Source organism: Equus caballus, chromosome 1 (genome assembly GCF_041296265.1).
Source record: "Equus caballus isolate H_3958 breed thoroughbred chromosome 1, TB-T2T, whole genome shotgun sequence".
Taxonomy (NCBI): Eukaryota; Metazoa; Chordata; class Mammalia; order Perissodactyla; family Equidae; genus Equus; species Equus caballus.
This window is the reverse complement of record NC_091684.1, coordinates 151,965,152-151,985,248: the sequence shown is the minus strand read 5'-3', so window position 1 is coordinate 151,985,248 and position 20,097 is coordinate 151,965,152. Positions and strand designations below refer to the sequence as shown.

The window sequence follows — 20,097 nt, the reverse complement described above, 5'->3', positions numbered from 1 at the left end:
GCAGGGCTTTGTTCCAGGTCAGAAACCTGATAAGAAGGGACATAAATCCCTCTGTTCCTAGAAGCTACCAGGGCCTGTTTTCTAATAATTCCTTGAAGGCCAGTTCCCACTTTATCCTCCTCTTGGCAAGAGGGAATCAACGATAGGGAACAGACCAAAAACTATCCCTTCTGGCACCTCTTGACCTGTAGGTTAACCCAGGAAACTAAATTAAGTATATATCCTTTCAAGGCCAGCCAAAAACGTCTACTGTGATTTCACAGCACTCTCATGCCAAAAAGTGATTTTAACTGTTACTTAATAGCTAACATTCCTTCCAAGAAAAACCTTTTAATCCACAATGGTAGGGGGGAAGCTGGCTGAGGTAACACTTAGGCAAAAAATGTTATGAATTATCACATTCAACATGTCAATGAATGAATGAATGGCTAACACAAAGTCACACATGTGAAAATTATCACCACAAGCACTGAGGATAAAGGAAATAAAAGAGCATGGAAACAAAAGACAACAAATCAAAGATGTCACAATTTTGCCTTCTTTACCTTCAACAAGGTAAGGAAAAGTAGAAACATGGTTATGAACACGGAAGTCTTATATATTTTTTTTTTAAAAAAAAACTTTGCTCCCAGAGATTGTTTATTGTGATTATCACAATATTATACATAAACAACTTGCTAAAATTCACCTCTGACAACTGTCATACAACTCTAGACAGGTTTAAAGCAACCTTGCTTGGCCTAGGGAGATGAGCAACGAAAAAATTAATGAGAGAAATCTGACACTCTCAGTGTTCTCTAAAGAGTAAGCAATGCTTAGAAAAAAAAAAAACACTGAGGAAAAAAATCAGAAAAGCAAGAAGTTAGCATCAGGGGCCGGCCCCGTGGCCAAGTGGTTAAGTTTGCTCACTCTGCTTTGGCAGCCCAGGGTTTCGCTGGTTAGGATCCTGGGTGTGGACACCACACCGCTCATCAGGCCATGCTGAGGCAGCATCCCACATGCCACAACTAAAAGGAACCACAACTAAAATATACAACTATGTACTGGGGGGATTTGGGGAGATAAAGCAGAAAAAAAAAAAAAGAAGATTGGCAATAGTTGTTAGCTCAGGTGCCAATCTGTAAAAAAAAAAAAAAGGAAGAAAGCAGTATCAGAAAACACCAGGAAGTTCAGTGTTTCAACTCTAGGTCAATTATATCACTGGATTGTCACATGGTGGTACACTTACAGAAACATTAAAGCTTGATACAAGCAGCAGGGTGGGACAGTAGAAATGATATAGAATCATAATTTATTATTCAGTATAAATTTTCATGGTTACTATTTATCACCATGAATATTCTGATTTAACACATCCTGATATGGTTATATGATTTGATAAAATTTGTTCTTACTCAGTAAAGAACAATTTCTAGAACGCTAAGACTTTAAATTATTACAATTATTAGGCAGAATATCAATAAGCACAGGATTGTGAGGCCTACAGGTGTTTCAAGACAGTATACACCTATAGAACAATTATCGCATTATCAGCTTAATGGCTCTTTATAGTTTGTACACAACCTATCACTTTACCCACTCCTATCAAGAGCCATCTAGGCAAGGCATATTAATAAGAAATTGTAAGCAAGCTCACAGAAAAGGATAAGAATATTCTGAGATTATTAAACACATTAAAAGATGACATTTAATAAACGAATTGAATCCCTTACTCTTCCATGTTGGTTAGAACACTCCACACAGCTGACTTGGATGTTTCCATGCTTAGCACCAGGAATGATCTGCACACATTCAAAGTCATTTGCCAAAATAACAATATCACAGCCTGATCCATATGCCTAAAAAGAAAAGTTTTACAGCATGTAAGATATGTAATTTTTGAATGACTATCATATAATAGTTTATCCTAGATCTTGTTGCTGCTGTATATTTTGACACATTTTACAAAAACAGTTAATGTAAGAATATTGAGAATATCAATTTCCAAATAAAAACATTAAAAGTTACACCAAAACAATAGGGTGATGACACCCCATGCATTATCATTCAAACATGGCCAGGAAAAGGGTTCTTCCAGTTCTTAGACACTAAGCCTCTGTCCCCGCAGGTCACAAGTCATTCTGCTTAGAGTTTTTCTCCAAAGCGCATCTCAGTAAACCCCAAAGCATAAAACCTCCATCTGAAAGTAATAAGGCATTGAAGGCTGCAATTGTGTTCCCAGGGATCAAAGCAGGCTTGAGACAGATCAAGATAGAAATCAGATGCATTTTCCAACACAATTCCGCATGGCTTAAAGAGCTAGTTAAATAGACATGAACCCCTGAGGCAGAATTACATGCACTCAGGCAAAAACTAAACAAACTCAGCTGCCCAAGCGAGTCCACCTGCAGCCGGCCTGCCCTCCCCTCAACCAACAGGGACAGAGAAAACCAACCCAAAGTGGTTTCACACACACACACAAAAGTTAAATAAAACAAAAAAAATGAACTGATTTATACATAAAATGTTGGCGAATATAACTATATGGTCTGGAAAATAAAATGGAACACAAAATTAAGTTCCTGGAAAATTCCCTTGTTGAACATAACTGTAATGAGTAAAACCACATATTTCTTCCCATTGCCACACTTCTTGATGTATGCTAGTCCTGTTTTGCAACATTGTGGATTTTATGATGACATAAGGAGCAGAGGTGGGACATTTTTCTTTTTCTTCCAAACTCAATTTATGATTAAATATTCAAAACAACCTAACAATCTAATGCTCAAATGAACAAGTCCCATTAAAAGCAACACATATATACATTTATTTATGAGGTGTTATTTTTTCCCACTATTTCTACATCCCTAAGGCATATGGTCATGTCCTACAAAACACAGATATCCAATAGCTAGGGCTGACATCTCAGCCAGTGGCCTGTGCCCTGAAGAAGTCCACATACGGCTGCCAATGAAAGAGGGAACTGAAGATACAGACAAGATAGGATGACAAACATTACTTCTACCGGTTACTAAAACTTCTAACATTGCCAAAATCCTGTTGTAACTACTATAAACCATCTTCAGCTTATGTATTTACAAATACCAGAAAGTTCACCAAAAGAAAAACAAAGAGAATTTTTAGCAAGGGAAATATGGAAAAAATCGCTCACAGGAGAAAATAACTACTTCTATTCTTATAAACAACGCTGATTTGCATACTATGCATTCAACAAAGCTAAAATGAAAGGGAATATTGAGTACAGGCTGGAGATACATTTGTATCACCATGCTAGTCTTTAAACTTATATTATTAATCCTCATCACAAGAAAAAAGAATTTCTGTGACTATGTATGGTGATGGATGTTAACTAGACTTATTGTGATCATTTCACAATGTATACAAATATCCTCTCGTTATGTCGTACACTTGAAATATAATGTTATATGTCAATTATACCTCAATTAAAAATTATATTATTGGGGCCAGCCTGGTGGCACAGTGGTTAAGTTCGCACACTGCACTTCCATGGCCCGGGGTTTGTGGGTTCAGATCCCACACATGGACCTACACACTGCTCATCAAGCCATGCTGTGGCAGCATCCCACATACAAAATAGAGGAACACTGGCACAGATGTTAGCTCAGGGACAATCTTCCTCAAAGAAAAAGAGGAAGATTGGTAACAGACCTTAGCTCAGGGCCAATCTTCCTCACAAAAACAAAAAAAAAATTATATTATTAAAATAACAAAAATCACCTTAACCTTGAGTAAGACTTCACAATTTCCAAAGTACTTTACAGTATTATCTCAGCAAAGTGGATTGCTGGAAGAAGCATAGACTTTACCTAGTTTGGAATCACACATGCAGGGTTTTCCATTTGGGTTCTGCCATACTGTGTGGTCTTAAGTAAGTTACTTAAGCTCTCTGAGCAACTCCTTGTGGTAAAATCGAAGAAATAATACTTATCTCTTAGGATAACTGTGAAAATTAAAATAGAAAATCTATTTGCATTGTGCTTAGCACATACCATTCATTTAAGAAACAAAATAGTGCACCATGTCCCAAGCCTGGGCGAGGGACTGAGAATACAAAATCACAAGATGTAGTCCCAGTAAGTCTAACGTGGAGATGACGAAGTTAATCACCAATCACAACTAAATGACCAACTGCCATGACAGAGCTATCCACAAAATACCAGCAGAAGACAGAAGGTACTCAGTAAGTGTTGTATCATTCCCCTTTAATCTTTGCAACAAGCCTGGAAGGAAAATATTATCATTATCATATCATATAAAGAAAGATTCAAGGTCATTAATTTGCCCAAGATTACAATTAGTAAGTGGAAGATGTTCAAACTCAGGTCCTTACAATTCTTAATCTCTTTTCCCTAAACTACATGTCAAGAGACAAAAAATATTCCAGGTATTAGTGTACTCGCTTTTCTAAAGATGGGCCATCCCTAGCAACTGCTGCTGTAGACAGATAGGCTCTTACTGCTCAGTCACCAAAAAGAGGATTTACTCTTCCCCAGATTTACAGAATTGCCCAATCTTTTCCAAAGGACATGTACCATACTCCTCAACTGTAGGGGATCTTGCCATTTTCCCGATCCTGCAATAGTTCTTGAAACTGGCTGCATCAAAACTACGCAAGGAACTTGCTAAACATACAGATTGCTCGGTCCCACCCAGACTTACTAATCAAAATCTTCATGGATTAAAGAAGTTGGCAATACCTACCAGAATTTTAAATACGATACACCCTTTAATTGAACAGGTACTTATTTTACCATATAAGCATATTTAATAAAAGTTTGCCAAAATATACATAGAAGGACATTCACTGCCTTATGTATAGCAGCAAAACTGAAAATAATCATACCATCCATCAGCAGGGGAGTGGTTAAACAAACTACTGAATATCCATACACCAGAATACTATGCAGCTACTAAAAGTTTAGAGATCACTAGTCTAAAGTGGTCTCAAATCCCTCATCAAACTAGTAATTCCCATCAAAATGGAACAACTACGTCTGGTACTGGTTTTCCGTGGAACCACAATTAGGCAGTAGCTACAATTTTATATAACATCCATGGTCACAGCTATAACAGAATTCCCTAAACTACCGCGCACTAACAGTGTGCAAAAGTACAGAGGGAAAATATTATTATTCATCTTTCTCTAAAGCGTCTCAAGTACAAACACCCCAAGTGTGGAGGAAGGGGGTACTCGGTCAGAAATGAATCACGTGCATCCCATAACTGAAGGCTCACAAGGTTTTAACGATTTATATAAAGTGTCTTTAACATCTGTCTGGTTCCCACTATACTGAAAGGTCCATGTCCTGTTCCCCATTGCAGTCCCAGCACCTAGCACATAAGCAGCCCTCAATATCTGTATAACAAATAAATAATTCAAAATCTTCCTGCTTTCTGGCTCCAGAAGTCTAAGAACCTGGAAACTCGGTCAAAAAACATAAGGTTGGACAGTTGACACCACCTTATTGCCAATCATTTGGCCAAGTTTAGATAGTAGCTATACAAGGAGAGAGAGACTGGCTGATTTTCCAGCCCAACAGCACGCATCACAGATTTAGAAGACCTGCAGGAAGGGGATCTGCCCTGGCCTTCCTTCATCATTTACCATTCACTGAACACCGACTGTGATCAGGCAGTCTGCTAGGGCCTTTACGAACATTAGAGCCTCACAGGTCTCCTTTTAAAGATGCAGAAATTGAGGCATAGAAAGGATAAGCAGTTTGCCCAAGTTCATAGAGTGACGATTCATTTCCTGTATATCGAAGCTCCTGCTCTTCCCCCGGCATCACCCCACCTCCACTCCACTACGATGTTTTATTAGTGCTAGAAGGTCCATGTTCACCTCTGTAATCCCAAGTAACTTACCACAGCACCCAGCACACAGTAAGCACTCAGTAAAGACCAATAGCTGAGAAGGTTTATACAAAATCCGTTAACTACTCAAGAGATTCCTATTCTCTCAATTTTAGGTCAAAAGCGATTTTGTTCCATTCTTTTTTTTCAGAAGGTCTCAGGAGGTTTCTTAACTCCTGGAAATTATATTTAAAGTCAAGTGAATGTGCTTGTTTCCCCTCATTCATAGATCTCACTAGTTTGTCTAAAAGAATCTCTTCCTTAGACAAAGGGCATGGTGTGCCATATTATCCCCCAGTAATTCCCTGGAAGCTAAACACTTGAGAATTTGTTATTACCAAGATTCTTTTCTACATTTTTTGTTGTGATAACCAAAATTTCATTAGAAGAGCCTTGCCAATTAGTTGAGACTGGAAAAACAAAATGACCCTCTTCCTTTACCTTATGTTACACATGATGAAAAAAATTTAAATATCATCTTCTGAAGTCATCAAGTATTCTGAATTAACAGACTATCATTATCATAAATAAAGATACTGCTGCCTTCTCTAAAGGGTCTAATGTCATTGCGAACAATGACTAAGTGTATCCAAATAAGCATGACATACTCACTGTCATCTCTAACTTCAGTTTTACATATAATTGCTGTGACTACACTATTTTCAGAAAAGGAAACAACTATTACATCCCACAAACACTGATCTAATTTCTCAGATTTCCTTTAAGTCTTAGATAAATTAAAGCGTAAAGAAATAAATGTTTTTAAAAAATCTTACACAAACACGACCTTTCCTATGAGAATATAGAGTACAAACATTAATTGCACTGGCATTTCTATGGAGTAGTTACGGAGTCAAAGTTTGAGATCACTGACAATTGTTGACACGTGTCCACATTTAAAAGAAAAGTATGACAAATCAAGAGGTATTAAGCATGTTGAGAGGTTTACCTAATTTAACAAGGTGTAGTCTTACCAAGAATACGCCACCAAGTGTGTTACTGTTAAACTCCCCCGTCTCCTGAGAGAGAGTTTTGACTCATGTAAATACGTTCACTCTTCTACAAATGAAGGCACATTATTAAGAGTTAGAAAAATAATCACAAAAATTACAAGAACGAGGTACCATTTATTGAAAGCCTGCTGGGTAAGAGGTCTTGTGCTATGCATTCGACATTCCTAGTCTTTTTTTCAAGACTGCAGTAATCTTAGAAGTTGGTTATTAATCCGACTTTAATATAAGGAAATGGAAGTTTATAGGATTTGATCAAATTCCTAAGTCAGAAGGTAAATACATGGCTGGGAGGCAAATTCAGGTCTCTTTACATTGTTTTACCCACTTAGCTAATGACCATATTAAATCATTTTGTTTTCTATTGCTTAAATTTTTGTTCTTAGCAGCTAATTACATAAATTCATTTAAATTCTTCATTTCTGCTGTGATCTTTGCTCTATAAACAAAGAAAAAGCTAAAGAAAAGACAGGCTTGTCTGGGCTGTACCAAGATATCTTCAGAAAATAGTCTTAAGAGGCCAATTTGACCTATGAAAAATCTTACAACCAAGAAAACAAAGCACAGAATAACATAATTTCCTAAGAAAACACCCTTTCCCTCTCCTCAATTTTAGTCACCTACTTAAAATAGTAACTGTTTATGATACTCTCAGAATTAAAAATTAACTTCTAAAATGAACAAATTTCTTTATTGAATGGGTTCCTTATTAAGCTAGAATTTTAATATACCACTTATCCATTAAAACCATCTACAATCTAAACAAACCATTTAAAATGTTTACTCTTAATGTTTTCAGTAACAAGATTTTCTTTATTTATTTTTTTTGAGGATGATTAGCCCTTGAGCTAACATCTGCCGCCAATCCTCCTCTTTTTGCTGAGGAAGACTGGCCCTCAGCTAACATCCGTGCCCATCTTCCTCTGCTTTATATGTGGGACACCTACCACAGCATGGTGTGCCAAGCGGTGCCACGTCCGTACCCGGGATCTGAACCGGCGAACCCCGGGCCGCCAAAGCGAACGTGAGTACTTAACCGCTGCACCACCGGGCCGGCCCCATATATTTATCAACCATTTATATTTCTTTCTCTGAAAACAGACTATTCATGTTATTGCTCCATTTTTTAACTGGGTCTTTAGTCTTGTTCTAAATCATTTATAAGAGCTTTTTATAGATTAAGCAAACTCATTCTTTGTTATGTATAGCTAACAAGTTGGTTTTTTTTTCTTTAAGCAAAATGCCTAAAGATATATTAAGGCCCAAACATATTAAGAGAAGAATAACATTTTTTTAATTGAGATAGTGTATTTACATAATACACAATTCCAATTTGAAAAGCTTTATAAATAGATCATAATAGGCCATAGAGAATTTTAAAGGCCCAATTATGGATTACCAGGTAACATTATAGATTTATGTATAAAAAACACCCATACTTGACTTAATGAGAGTTCTCAAAATGAAATTTAAGTCTACAAAATAAGAGTACTTATTATCAGCAATATATTCAATCAGCCTCATTTGTCTTTCTACAAGTTTCTATGCCTTACCATTATCACCTACTGCTCACCACCCCCACACCCCAAAATACATAAGCCTCCTGTCACTCAGGTGGAAGTCCACGACACAGTTAGAAAAAGGGGGAGAGGATGGTATTTGAATAAGAAGCTCTTCTTTCCACATGACTAGAAACACAATCAAACAGCTGAAGTCCACTCAAGAATGCTGAATGAGCAGAATAAACGAGAAAGAAACTAAATAAGTGCAAAAAGCTTAGAGCAAAAGCATTACCCTAAGTCAATGACAAGTGCAGCAATGTCGGAAATAATCTAATAATGACTACTTGTGTGGTAACTAAAGGGACTATTGCTTTTAGAAACAACTCATATCAGGAAATGTAAAACTAACACACCACTTATAAGGAGCAGAAGAAAAAAGCCAAGCTGTGAGTGGTATGCTGCGTGAAACATAAGACAAAGCTTAACACTATGTAAAAACAAAAACCTATGGCCAAAAAAACCAGAAGAAAATATTACAAGTGTTTGTAATTAACTGGTAAGAGACAAAATGATTTCTGTTTTAACGTCTTTCTAAAGACCCCAAAGAAGCAATGGATCTGAAAGTAGAACTTTCTTCAATTAGAATTAAAACTTTATTTTTTTTAATTTTTTTATTTTTATTTATTTTATTTTATTATTTTTTTGAGGAAGATTAGCCCTGAGCTAACTACTGCCAATCCTCCTCTTTTTGCTGAGGAAGACTGGCCCTGAGCTAACATCCATGCCCATCTTCCTCTACTTTATATGTGGGACGCCTACCACAGCATGGCTTGCCAAGCGGTGCCATGTCCGCACCCGGGATCCGAACCAGCGAACCCCGGGCCGCCAAGAAGCGGAACGTGTGCACTTAACCGCTGTGCCACTGGGCCGGCCCGATTATCAAAAATTTCTAAAGGAAATAATAGCAATACTGGTAAAAACAAGTCCCATGGACGGGCCAGCACATATAAAAACCTAGAGTCAACTTTCAGCCTCAAATTTGTTCTCTAAACTTTGGGATATATAACAATTTGACTCATAAAGAATAATGAAATAAAATACCACTTTTCCTTTAAAAGGACTACTTCTAGAAAAATAGAATGAACACTTTTTGGACATTAAATTATTAGAAAGAGAGAAAGTAAGTGACCCAATATTCTGTTTCTTAATTTGTTCTAAGATATTTTACATTTCAAAGAATTCTAAAGTTAGTAGTATATTATGTATTATGCAGCAATATTAATATGTAATGTTTACGACAACTTCTGACTATTTTGTAACTACTAGAAATTTCCAGAAAATCATTTAAACTAAATGTTGATATTTTGAGGGTGACAGTCCTGTCAGTGTTCAAAAAAATTCTACCAAATAATATGATTAAACTATTAAACTGTAATTAAACTTCCAATACCTTCAATATGATGGAAGGAGTACATTCTTGAGAATCTGGAGACGCTAATACTGACCACAGCCATGGGCAAATCACAATCTATAGATATTTTCTTGACCAGTCAAAGGAAAGATTGTTACTAGATCACTTTTGAGACCCCTTTCAACTGTTAAGCTGTAACTGTCTGTGTGCATAAATCTGCTTCAAAAAGTCCTGATGAAAAGATTAAACAGCCCAGTGTGCAGCATTTTACGTAGAGCCCCAGCTAAATGTTCTTTACCTTGTGACTCTTTCTCCTGCTCACAGCTGACAGGATGCGAGGATGGTCCAGAATAAAGACCAGTGGCTAACAGCCAGCTGAAAACAACGGGCTAAGCCAATCAAAGCCCATTCTGGGGAATTTAAACCCAAAAGACCCGGAGTTAGCAGGAAGAGTTGAGTTGAACAGTCACACATATTCGGGGATAAGGCAGCCATTAAGAACCATGTGCAATGTGAAACTGAAACCACCAGTCTGAGAAGTGAACGGTTCAGACACCCAAAAACAAGAAGTCATGAGAAAACAAGTATTTAAAATCCCTAAGAGAAGGTAGTCTTGATTCTACCAGCTTTTTAGTTCCAATCACTCTGAAGCCCAATCGCCCTTCCTTAATAGTTCACTGTGTATCCTAACACAAACTCTGCTTTTACTCCAGTTTAGGTGTCCCTTGCTCCAACGAAAACAAAAACTGGTACAAAGATTTGGGATAGGCACAGCGGGGCTTCAAAGAAAACATGGTGTTGGCCATGATACTAGAGTAAGGAATGCATGAGGATGCTAGGATGGAAAGCTGGCAAAAGAGGATGTCTAATGGAGATACACTTACTCAAGCAGTCATCTGTGCTCCCTTGGGACCCACAATACGTACCTAGCGAGTTAGGCTGCAGAGCACTGGACAGCCAAATGTACTCTGTCAGCCTTAAATAAAAAACAGCAAAAAGCAAAGGGCAAGAATATGGCGTACCTATCACTCTCATACACTATTGTAGTATAAAACATGACTTTTCTGGAAAACAATTTAGTAATATGAATTAAGAGACTGTAAAGAGATTTAAGTACTTTGATTCAGTAAGTCTATTTCTAGGACTCTATCCTAAAAAAACATTCAGGCATGCAAACATTGCAAATGGTACTAAGATGTTTATTGTAGAATTATTTAAAGTAATTTAAAAAATGGAAACCTAACCATCCCATGATAGGAAAATTATGCTTTATCACGTCAAGTATATTGTCCACCTTTCTCACAGACCTTTCTAGGGAAAAGTGCCCCGCCCACAGTTCTTCTGAAAGGACAAGTGATTGGATCAGGGTTTGATACTTGATTCCAATGGCCAAGAATTTAATACCAAAAACTACAGGCTGGCCAGCAATCTATGATGTGGCCTGGCTTTAAAAAGCTGGGCCAGATTCCACTTCCTACATATTCAACTAGGAAATACCAACAAACGCAGCAGATCATAACAGGCACTAAAGCCAAAAGGGCTTTATGTACTCAGAGGCTAGGGCAGTCCCTGGGGTCCTCACGCAAGACAGTTTTAAGGCGTCCAACACAGAGCGGCCAGGACACTGTACAACCTGTATTACAAGATTCTTGCAAGATTTGTCTTCTATTCCTCTTCTGTATTTTTATAATGAAGTCCCCATTACTTAAGGCAATTTGTTTCTTGACTTGTCCCACTTAACTCTCAACAAATATTTACAGTAGGATGACTGTTGGGGATTCAAGTCAACAAATGTTTACTGAGCACACACTGGACCAGGCACACAGCATAATGTGGAAAATAGACAGGGTCTCTGCTACATGAAGTTGACGTTTCACCAGGGTAGGGGGGAGAGGGAGAGGTGGACAATTTTTTGTTTTTATTTGTTTAATTTGCAAAGAAGGCTTGAGATTCTCATTAAAAACAGCAGAGAAAAAAATAGCAAACATGCGTCTATACGCACTCCCTCACAAAACTCCTCTAAGCCAATTGTTTAAAAAACTTAGAGGTTTACATAAAACAAATATACACCACAAAGGTTAAATTAAAATGAACACATGAATAACCACTCAAAAAGGAGGAGTATTATTTCCAGCAACCCAAAAAACTTCTCTCCCTCAAGCAGAAGGAGCACCACCCTGACCTTTTGGGAAATCACTTCCCTGGTTTTCTTTGTCGTTCTCTACCTCTGCATGCACGCCTAAACAATATGGTTTAGTTCTGCCTGCCCTCTGAACTTTGTGTAAATGAAATCACTCTGTATGTATTCTTTTGTGTCTGCTCTTTTCATGAACATTTGGTCCGAGGTTTATTCACAGTACACGTAGCTGTGATTCATTCATTTTCATTACCTATTAATATTCCCTTGTAACGTAGCCATTCTAATGTCCATGGACAGTTAGCCTATTATAAACAAGGCCAGTTTTAAGGCGTCCAACAGAGAGAGGCCGGGACACTCTAAGAACCACATTGCCCACTAGAGACAGAGTAACCAATCCCCAGAGCTGACCAAGTTCCCAATCCTGAGTCCCAGCTGTACAACCTGAACATTCTTGTAGAGATATCCTGCATATGTACATGCATTTCTCTAGAATATATATACAGAAGAGGAACTGATGGACCATAGAGTATGTATATCTTAAATTTTGGTACATGATGATAAATCATTTTCAAAAGTAGTTGTACCAATTAATAGTCTCACTAGTAGCGTAGGAGAATTTCCATTTCTGGACGTCCTTGCCATGACCAGACCTGTCAGATTAATCTTTTGCAAATGTGGTAGATATGCAACAGTATTCCCTAACTTCAATTTGCATTTTCAATTACTAATGAGGTGGAGTCCGTTTTCATATGTTTATTGGTCATGTAGATTTTCTTTTTGTGCAATGCCTGTTCAAGACTTTCCCCCATTTTCTGTTAAGTTCTCAGTCATTTTCTTAATGATTTGTACACATTTTCATATTCTGGATACTAGTTCTTTGTCAAATACATGTGCTGCAATTATCTTCTCCAACTCCATAGCTTGCATTTCACTCAATATTATCTTTGAGGAGCAGAAGTTCCTAATTTTAAAGTAGTCCAATTTATCAATCTTTTCTTTTATGGTTATGATACTTTATTTTCTTTTAATTTTTTATTTTGATAGAATTCCAAGCTTACAGAAAATTGTAGGAATAGTTACAAAGAATTACTGTATACCCTTTATCCAGATTCCCCAAATGTCCATATTTGCTTTACCCTTTTCTCTACACACACATATACATACTTTTTTCCAAACCATTTGTGAGTTGCAGACATGATTTCCTTTTATTCCTCAATACTTTAGCGTGTTTCCTTTAAAAAAAATGCTTAAATAACCACAGCATAATTACCCAAATCAGGAAATACTGATACATCACTATTATCTAACCTATAGAGCTTATTTAGATTTCTCCAACTGTTGCACTACTGTCCTTTACAGCAAAACAAAATCCCACATTACATGTTCAGTTATCATGTCTCTTTAGACTCCTTTCATCTGGCATAGTTTCTCATTCTTTCTTTGTCTTTCATGACATTAACAGTTTTGAAGAAAACATGCCAGTTATTTTGTAGAATGTCTCAAAATTTGAGTTTGACGTTTCCTCATGATTAGATTCAGATTATGCATTTTGAGCAAGAATATCAAGAAACGTGGCCAAGCTCTTCTCAGTGCATTTTATCAAGATTAGTACCATAGAAAGTGCGTAGTAGGCCCTACCATCTAGGTTTGCGTAAGTCCACTCTATGATGTTAGCAGAACGATGAAATCACCTAATGACACATTTCTCAGAACGTATCCCCATCATTAAGCAGCACATGACTGTATTACTATGATGGCTGCCAAACTGCAATTTTCTAATTCTGTCGTTTCATTATGTATTAGCTGGCTTTCCTCGGTAAGGAAGAGTTGTCCTTCTTTATTTTTGTACTTATTTATAGCACTAAGGATCATGGATTCTTATCTCATTCAAAGAAATTATAATCCATTACTATCACTTACTTTCATGCTCCAATTGTCCCAGATTTGGCCAGTAGGAACCCTTCAAGCTAGCTCCTGTGTTCTTTTGACATGTTATCATTCTTTGAGCAATTCCTTACTTTCGGACACAACAAGAGATTCTAGGCTCATCTTGTACTTCCCCTGCCCCAGCCTAGAATCAGTTATTTCTCCAAAGAATGCTGTTTCCTTTCAGTGAAAAATGGTATTTAGAAACCAAGATCAAGGTATCAGTTGTGTTTATTGCTACTGGGGTATCACTGCTTCTAGGCCTGTCAGCTGACAGACTAGGAAATAGGTATGTGAGTGTATGTGCATGTATGTATGTATGTATATGTAGATACCCATATACATTTCCAACTCTCCACAGACAGGTTTAGGACAATGGCACCCCAGGACAGGCACACATCCCCACGTATCTATACATCTCTATACCTATACACCACTGCTCTCTCGCTCATTAATTATATATAAATATACACACACTATATTATAAACACAGAACATATACATATATGGATATACACACATACATATGAGGTCACACTGATGCCTCTAACCCAGTTATATCCACCATAGGATTCATTCTAGGCTTCCTACTTCCCATATTTGTAACTCCTTTCTTTAATAATGAGAAACCTGGCTCACATTATCCAAAATACATTTATTTATCTACAATTGTGGTATATTTGGTGTTTCGTTTAAGAAATCTTTTACAACCTGAAGGTCATGAATAAATTTTCTGTATTGCCTTTTTTTTTTTTTTTTGAGGAAGATTAGCCCTGAGCTAACATCTGCTGCCAATCTTCCTCTTTTTGCTGAGCATTCCACTGAATGCAATCATGTAACATGGACAGAATGCATGGAACAGCTATTTGAAGTCTCTGAAAAGTAAATGGTAGCAGGTGAACTAGGAAAGAAGAACAGAATTTGAAGTACACTGTACCGGCGGAGAGTTTAAGGTTAGGATAAAACGAAAAAGCAAAAGAAGAGAGCTCCAGAAGCCATTTTCATTTGGCTCAAGAAGTGGGAAAAGAGACTCTTAATTTTCAAAGAAAGGGAGGGAAAAATTCCCTGTTTACTTTTTTTTTTCTTCTTTTCTCCATTTTCTCACATCCCAGGCCCCAAAGAATGCCACAGCTCCAATATGAGAAGCTAGGATCCCAAGCCAGCCCTGGTGGTCTAGTGGTTAAGATCTGGCACTCTCACCGCTACAGCCTGAGTTCATTTCCCGTCAGGGAACCACAACATCTATCTGTCGATTATCACACTGTGTGGCTACATGTTGCCGTGATGCTAAAAGCTATGCCACCAGTATTTCAAATACCAGCAGGTCACTCATAGTGGACAGATTTCAGTGAAGCTTCCAGACTAAGACAGAGTAGGAAAAAGGACCTGGCCACCTACTTCCAAAAAAACGGCCATGAAAACCCTACGAATAGCAAGAGGAGAGCACTGTCTGATATAGCACCAGAAGGTGAGAAGATGGCACAAAAAGACCAGGCAGGGCTCCATTCTGCTGTCACAGAGTCTCTAAGAGTTGGAATCAACTTGATGGCACTAACAACAATAATGATCCCAAGTATTGGGGTGAAAACTCTACAAATAGCAGCCAAGCATCGTCTGATATAGCACCCGGTGAGAAGATGGCACAAAAAGACTGAGCAGGGTTCCACTCTGCTGTACACAGGCTCTCTAGGAGCTGGAAGTGACTTAACAGCACTAATGACAATAACAATAACAATCCCAAGAAAGTGTGGTGAACCCCCGTTGCTTTTTTCTTTCTCTGTCCTACCACTACTTGGCACTGAACACAGGTACAGTCACAGGAAACACAGAGCAGGGTAACTAAAGTCTCAACTTACCAACCACAGAATCACAAAGGGAAACTCCTGGAAACCAGAAAGTACCAGGGAAATCACAAAAAGGAAAAAGCTCGGAAGAGTGACCAAATAAACTTGTTCATAAAATCCTGGGCTCGTCTCCAGGTAGCACATACAGGGATCATACCTTAAAGAGCGGAGCAAAGGCCTCTGAGAACTGAACCACAGGAGAGACCACTGCCCAGATCCTCCACCAGCCACAAGGCAGCAGCTACACAGGATACAGCAGTCACCCCCTACCTGCAGTTTTGCTTTCTGTGGTTTCAGTTACCTGTAGTCAACCAGGGGCCAAAAATATTACATGGAAAATTCAAGAAATAAACAATTCATGAGTTTTAAATTGCGAGCTGCTCTGAGTAGCATGATGAAATCTGCCATCCCATTCCAGATGTGAACTGTCCCTTTGTCCAGTGTATCTATGCTGTATATTCTACCAGCCCATGAGTCACTTAGTAGCCATCTCGGTTAGCAGATCAACTGTCTTGTATTTGTGTTCAAATAACCCTTACTTTACTTAATAATGGCTCCAAAGTGCAAGAGCAGTGATGCCAGCAATTCAGATATGCCAAAGAGAAGCAGTAAAGTGCTTCCTTAAGTGAAAAGATGAAAGTTCTCAACATAATAAGGAAAGAAAAAACATTATATGCTGGGGTTGCTAAGATCTATGGTAACTTTTATTACAGTATATTGTTACAACTGTTCTATTTTATGATTAGTTATTGTTGTTAAACTCTTACTGTGCCTAATTTATAAATTAAACTTTATCATAAGTATGTATGTATGTACAGGAAAAAACATAGTATATATAGGGTTCGGTACTATCTGTGGTTTCAGGCATCCATGGGGGTCTTGGAATGTGTCCCTCACGGATAAGAGGGGACCACTGTTTATCGAACTAGTATTGCAAAGCCTTTGAAAATCAAACTGACATTGAAACTGCAACCCACAGAAGGCTGGTCAGAACCAAACAGGTTGACTGCCTCCTAAAACAAAAATATCAACATTCTCCATAGGATTTACACAAGACCCAGAGTTCATAACATAATATTTTTTAAAGTCCAGGTCACAGTCCAAAATGACTCAGCATACAAAGAACTAAGAAAATCTCAACTCACAAGGGAAAAGACAATCAACAGACACAGATGTTGAAACTATCAAAGACATTAAAGTGGCTAGTGTAAAAATGGTCAAAGAAGCTAAGCTGAACACTCTCAAATCAGTAATCTAAGCTTCCATCTTAATCAGCAAACTACAGTATAGCGTCAAAATAACTAGGACAGAACCCGCCATACCTCCAAGGTGTGCCTGTAGAGAAGGTGAAAATAACAGCACGGAAAAAGATAAACTTCGAAAATGCAAACATTTTACCAAACTGTTCAGAGGGGTTATCTCTGGATTGCACCATTACAAGTGATTTTATCTTTCTTCTGCATTTTTCAAATTATCCACAAGAGCATATGTTACTTTTTAAATTTTAAGGGGGGGAAAAAAGGACTGGGGGCCTTGGGTCTCCATCTGAAGTCTGCCACAGGCCTAGCTATGCTCAAATGTTTTTTGAATAAAGGATAACCAGGAAGTTATGCTGATCAAAACTCTACCGGGGAATGGGAACTTTCCCTTTTACTTTTCTTTTTATTTTCTGTATTTCAACATTGTTTGAATTATGAGTTTTTTTACAATGCAGATATTACATTAATGATTTTTTAAAACAAAAAACATTGAGTTCTTTATGGTTTTGTTTGCTCTTGTTTTTAATGGCCAAAATGGGCTTTTAATTATATATATATGAAATTTTTCCAGCATAAAACTATGATAGCCATGTCTGAATGCTCCGTTTGTCTACGTATTAGCACATCCTTAAAAGTCTTTCTAAAGAGACTCTCGCTTCCACCCAAGAATACTCGTTTGGCTGAGTTCAGTTTTACCGCCAAGCAGGGCAGCCACTTCAATCATGTCTTTGTCGGGCTCCTGAGGTTTCAATTCTAGGTCCCGCTCAGCAGACTGTTAAAACATATAAGTCCTAAAATACAGAATCACTACACTCCAGGTAATAGGTTAATCTCCAATTTTTTATGTATTAAAGTCTTTCAAAAGCATAATTGAGGAAAATTTAAGAGCTGCTTGATGGGCACATAGTCTGTCAATCCCTCTCAATACATTAATACACATATTGGATTAATCCAGATCAGCAAAGTTTTATACCTGGATTGGATTGTATCAGCTCTCCCTGCCCCCTATCCTATAAAATTCCTTTATCTAAATACGACCTAATGCCACTGAAGCATATGGAGAAGTATTATAAAAAACGGCCTTATAAAAGTGGTCTTATGTTTACTATTAGAACGTTGTGCGTTACACTAAGTACCCTTTCCATTTATTAATTTATTGGGTACACTTTTATACCCAATAAATTTTTGTTCTCGGTGCTAAAGAAATAGCAGTAAAGGGCACTGAAGGCACTCAGGTCTTTTCTCTGAGTGAAAAAATGAAGTCATTGGAAAGTTTTGAACAAGGGACTAACAAGATTTGATTTCCTTTTTAACAGGATCATTCAGGCCACTATATTGAGAATAAACTAAAGGTAAATAAGACTAAAGGCAGACAAGGCAGGGCGACCCGTTAAGAGCCTACTGCCATAATCCTGGAAAGAGAAGACGGTGTCTTGAACCAGGGTGGTAGTGGTACACATGATGAGAAGTGGTCAGATTCTGGAAGCACTCTGAAGGCACAGCCAACAGAATTTGCCAATATTAGATATGAGGTGTAAATGAAAGAAAAAAGCGAAAGATTGCAAGGGAACTGGAAAAAAAAATGAAGTAGCCATTTACTGATTTTGGAAAGGCTGGAGGAGTAGGACATTAAGAGGATGGGGACTCTGAGGAGCTATTAGACTTTAACAAGGGAGATGTCAAAAGAAACAGCTGCATATAGAAATCTAGAAACAGGCTGAGAAGCAGCAGGTAAGAGAAGTAGAGGGAAACCAGGAGAGCTAAGTGAAGAAAGTATTTCAATAAAGAAGAAAAAGCAATTTTACAGGAAAAAAAGAAGGAACTGCTGGAGCAACGCCCTTGAGTAGATAAGAGGGGATAAGAACTAGGGCATTAATCAGAGATTCTCACAACTTCAACAGTCTTGATGTTTTGGGCTGAATAATTGTTCACTGCGGGAGCTCTGCCGTACATCACAGGACATTTATCAGGATCTCTGCCTCTCCCCACAGGATGCCAGTCCTCCATCCCAACCCACCACAACAATCAAAAATGTCTCCAGACGTTGCCAAATGTCCCCTAGAGGGCAAAATTACCCCCAATTTAAAACTCCCAGTATAAATGGAGGAAACGGCCTTTGCTGGAAACAGGGACAATTCAACCACATAAAAGAAATGATGGAAGATGCTATGGGTTGAGTACATGATAACAATTTGAATATCTCCTGATTAGATCCTCCTAAGTGTAAATATACTCAAGGCCAGAGAAAACGTGAGGAAATTACTAGCATATCACAAAACCAAAGTCACTACTCGTAGGAAAATGTTGCCATTTTGCTCTTGAACTACAGCTACCATATAAGCTATGTGTATCTTTGAACTGAGTATAAACCAAAACTTTTATGTGTTTTTTGGGTCCATCCATGCCCCTTTGCATAAGGTCTCAGGTTTACTGGATTTCTCCTAAAATCACAGGATGAAAATCACAACTTAGTATGAATTAAATTTAATGTTATTATTCCTGAGAGGGCTCAATTTTCAGAGGAAGTGGCACTAAAGAAACATATCTCCAACGACAACCTAAGAGGATATTATTTATGGCTTTCAAATTATCCCACCACATTACCAGGTACAATGTTTAAAGGAGTCCAGATTCTATTCAGTGACCCCTTTATACCTCTGACTCCTCTATCCGACAGATATGAGATAACCATTTTATTTTTCAGGCATTTAGGATGGGAGGAGAGGGGAGCATTAAAGGAGTCCTTAGCAATCATGAAATGAGAAGGTTTAAGAATAAAAAGTGCATGCAGGGGCCAGCTCAGTGGCACAGTGCTTAAGTGCGCACATTCCACGTCAGCAGCCCGGGGTTCGCCGGTTCAGATCCCGGGTGCAGACATGGCACCGCTTGTCGAACCACGCTGTGGCAGGCGTTCCACATATAAAGTAGAGGAAGATGGGTACAGATGTTAGCTCAGGGCTAATCTTCCTAAAAAAAAAAAACGTGCACACGATTGGTTTCACATATATATCAAGTCCCAGGGTTACATGAGCTATCTGTAAGAGAAAGAAAATACAGTCATACACCTGTGCAAGCTGCTCCTGCTTCCTCAATAACAGGTCCTATCCTGTTACATCCTGAATTAGGGCACC

The 20,097-nt window shown here is 38.0% G+C and overlaps 1 protein-coding gene across 4 annotated transcripts in view; it reads right to left on the bottom strand.

Moving 5' to 3' along the window:
- DMXL2 (Dmx like 2) overlaps positions 1–20,097 on the bottom strand; it is a 140,264-nt gene that overhangs the window by 113,746 nt on the left and 6,421 nt on the right. For all 4 annotated transcript variants that reach the window (XM_023617458.2, XM_023617465.2, XM_023617462.2 and 1 more), the window contains exon 2: positions 1,713–1,838. In XM_023617458.2, the coding sequence (XP_023473226.2) occupies positions 1,713–1,838 (126 nt within the window). The remainder of the gene's footprint in view (positions 1–1,712; positions 1,839–20,097) is intronic.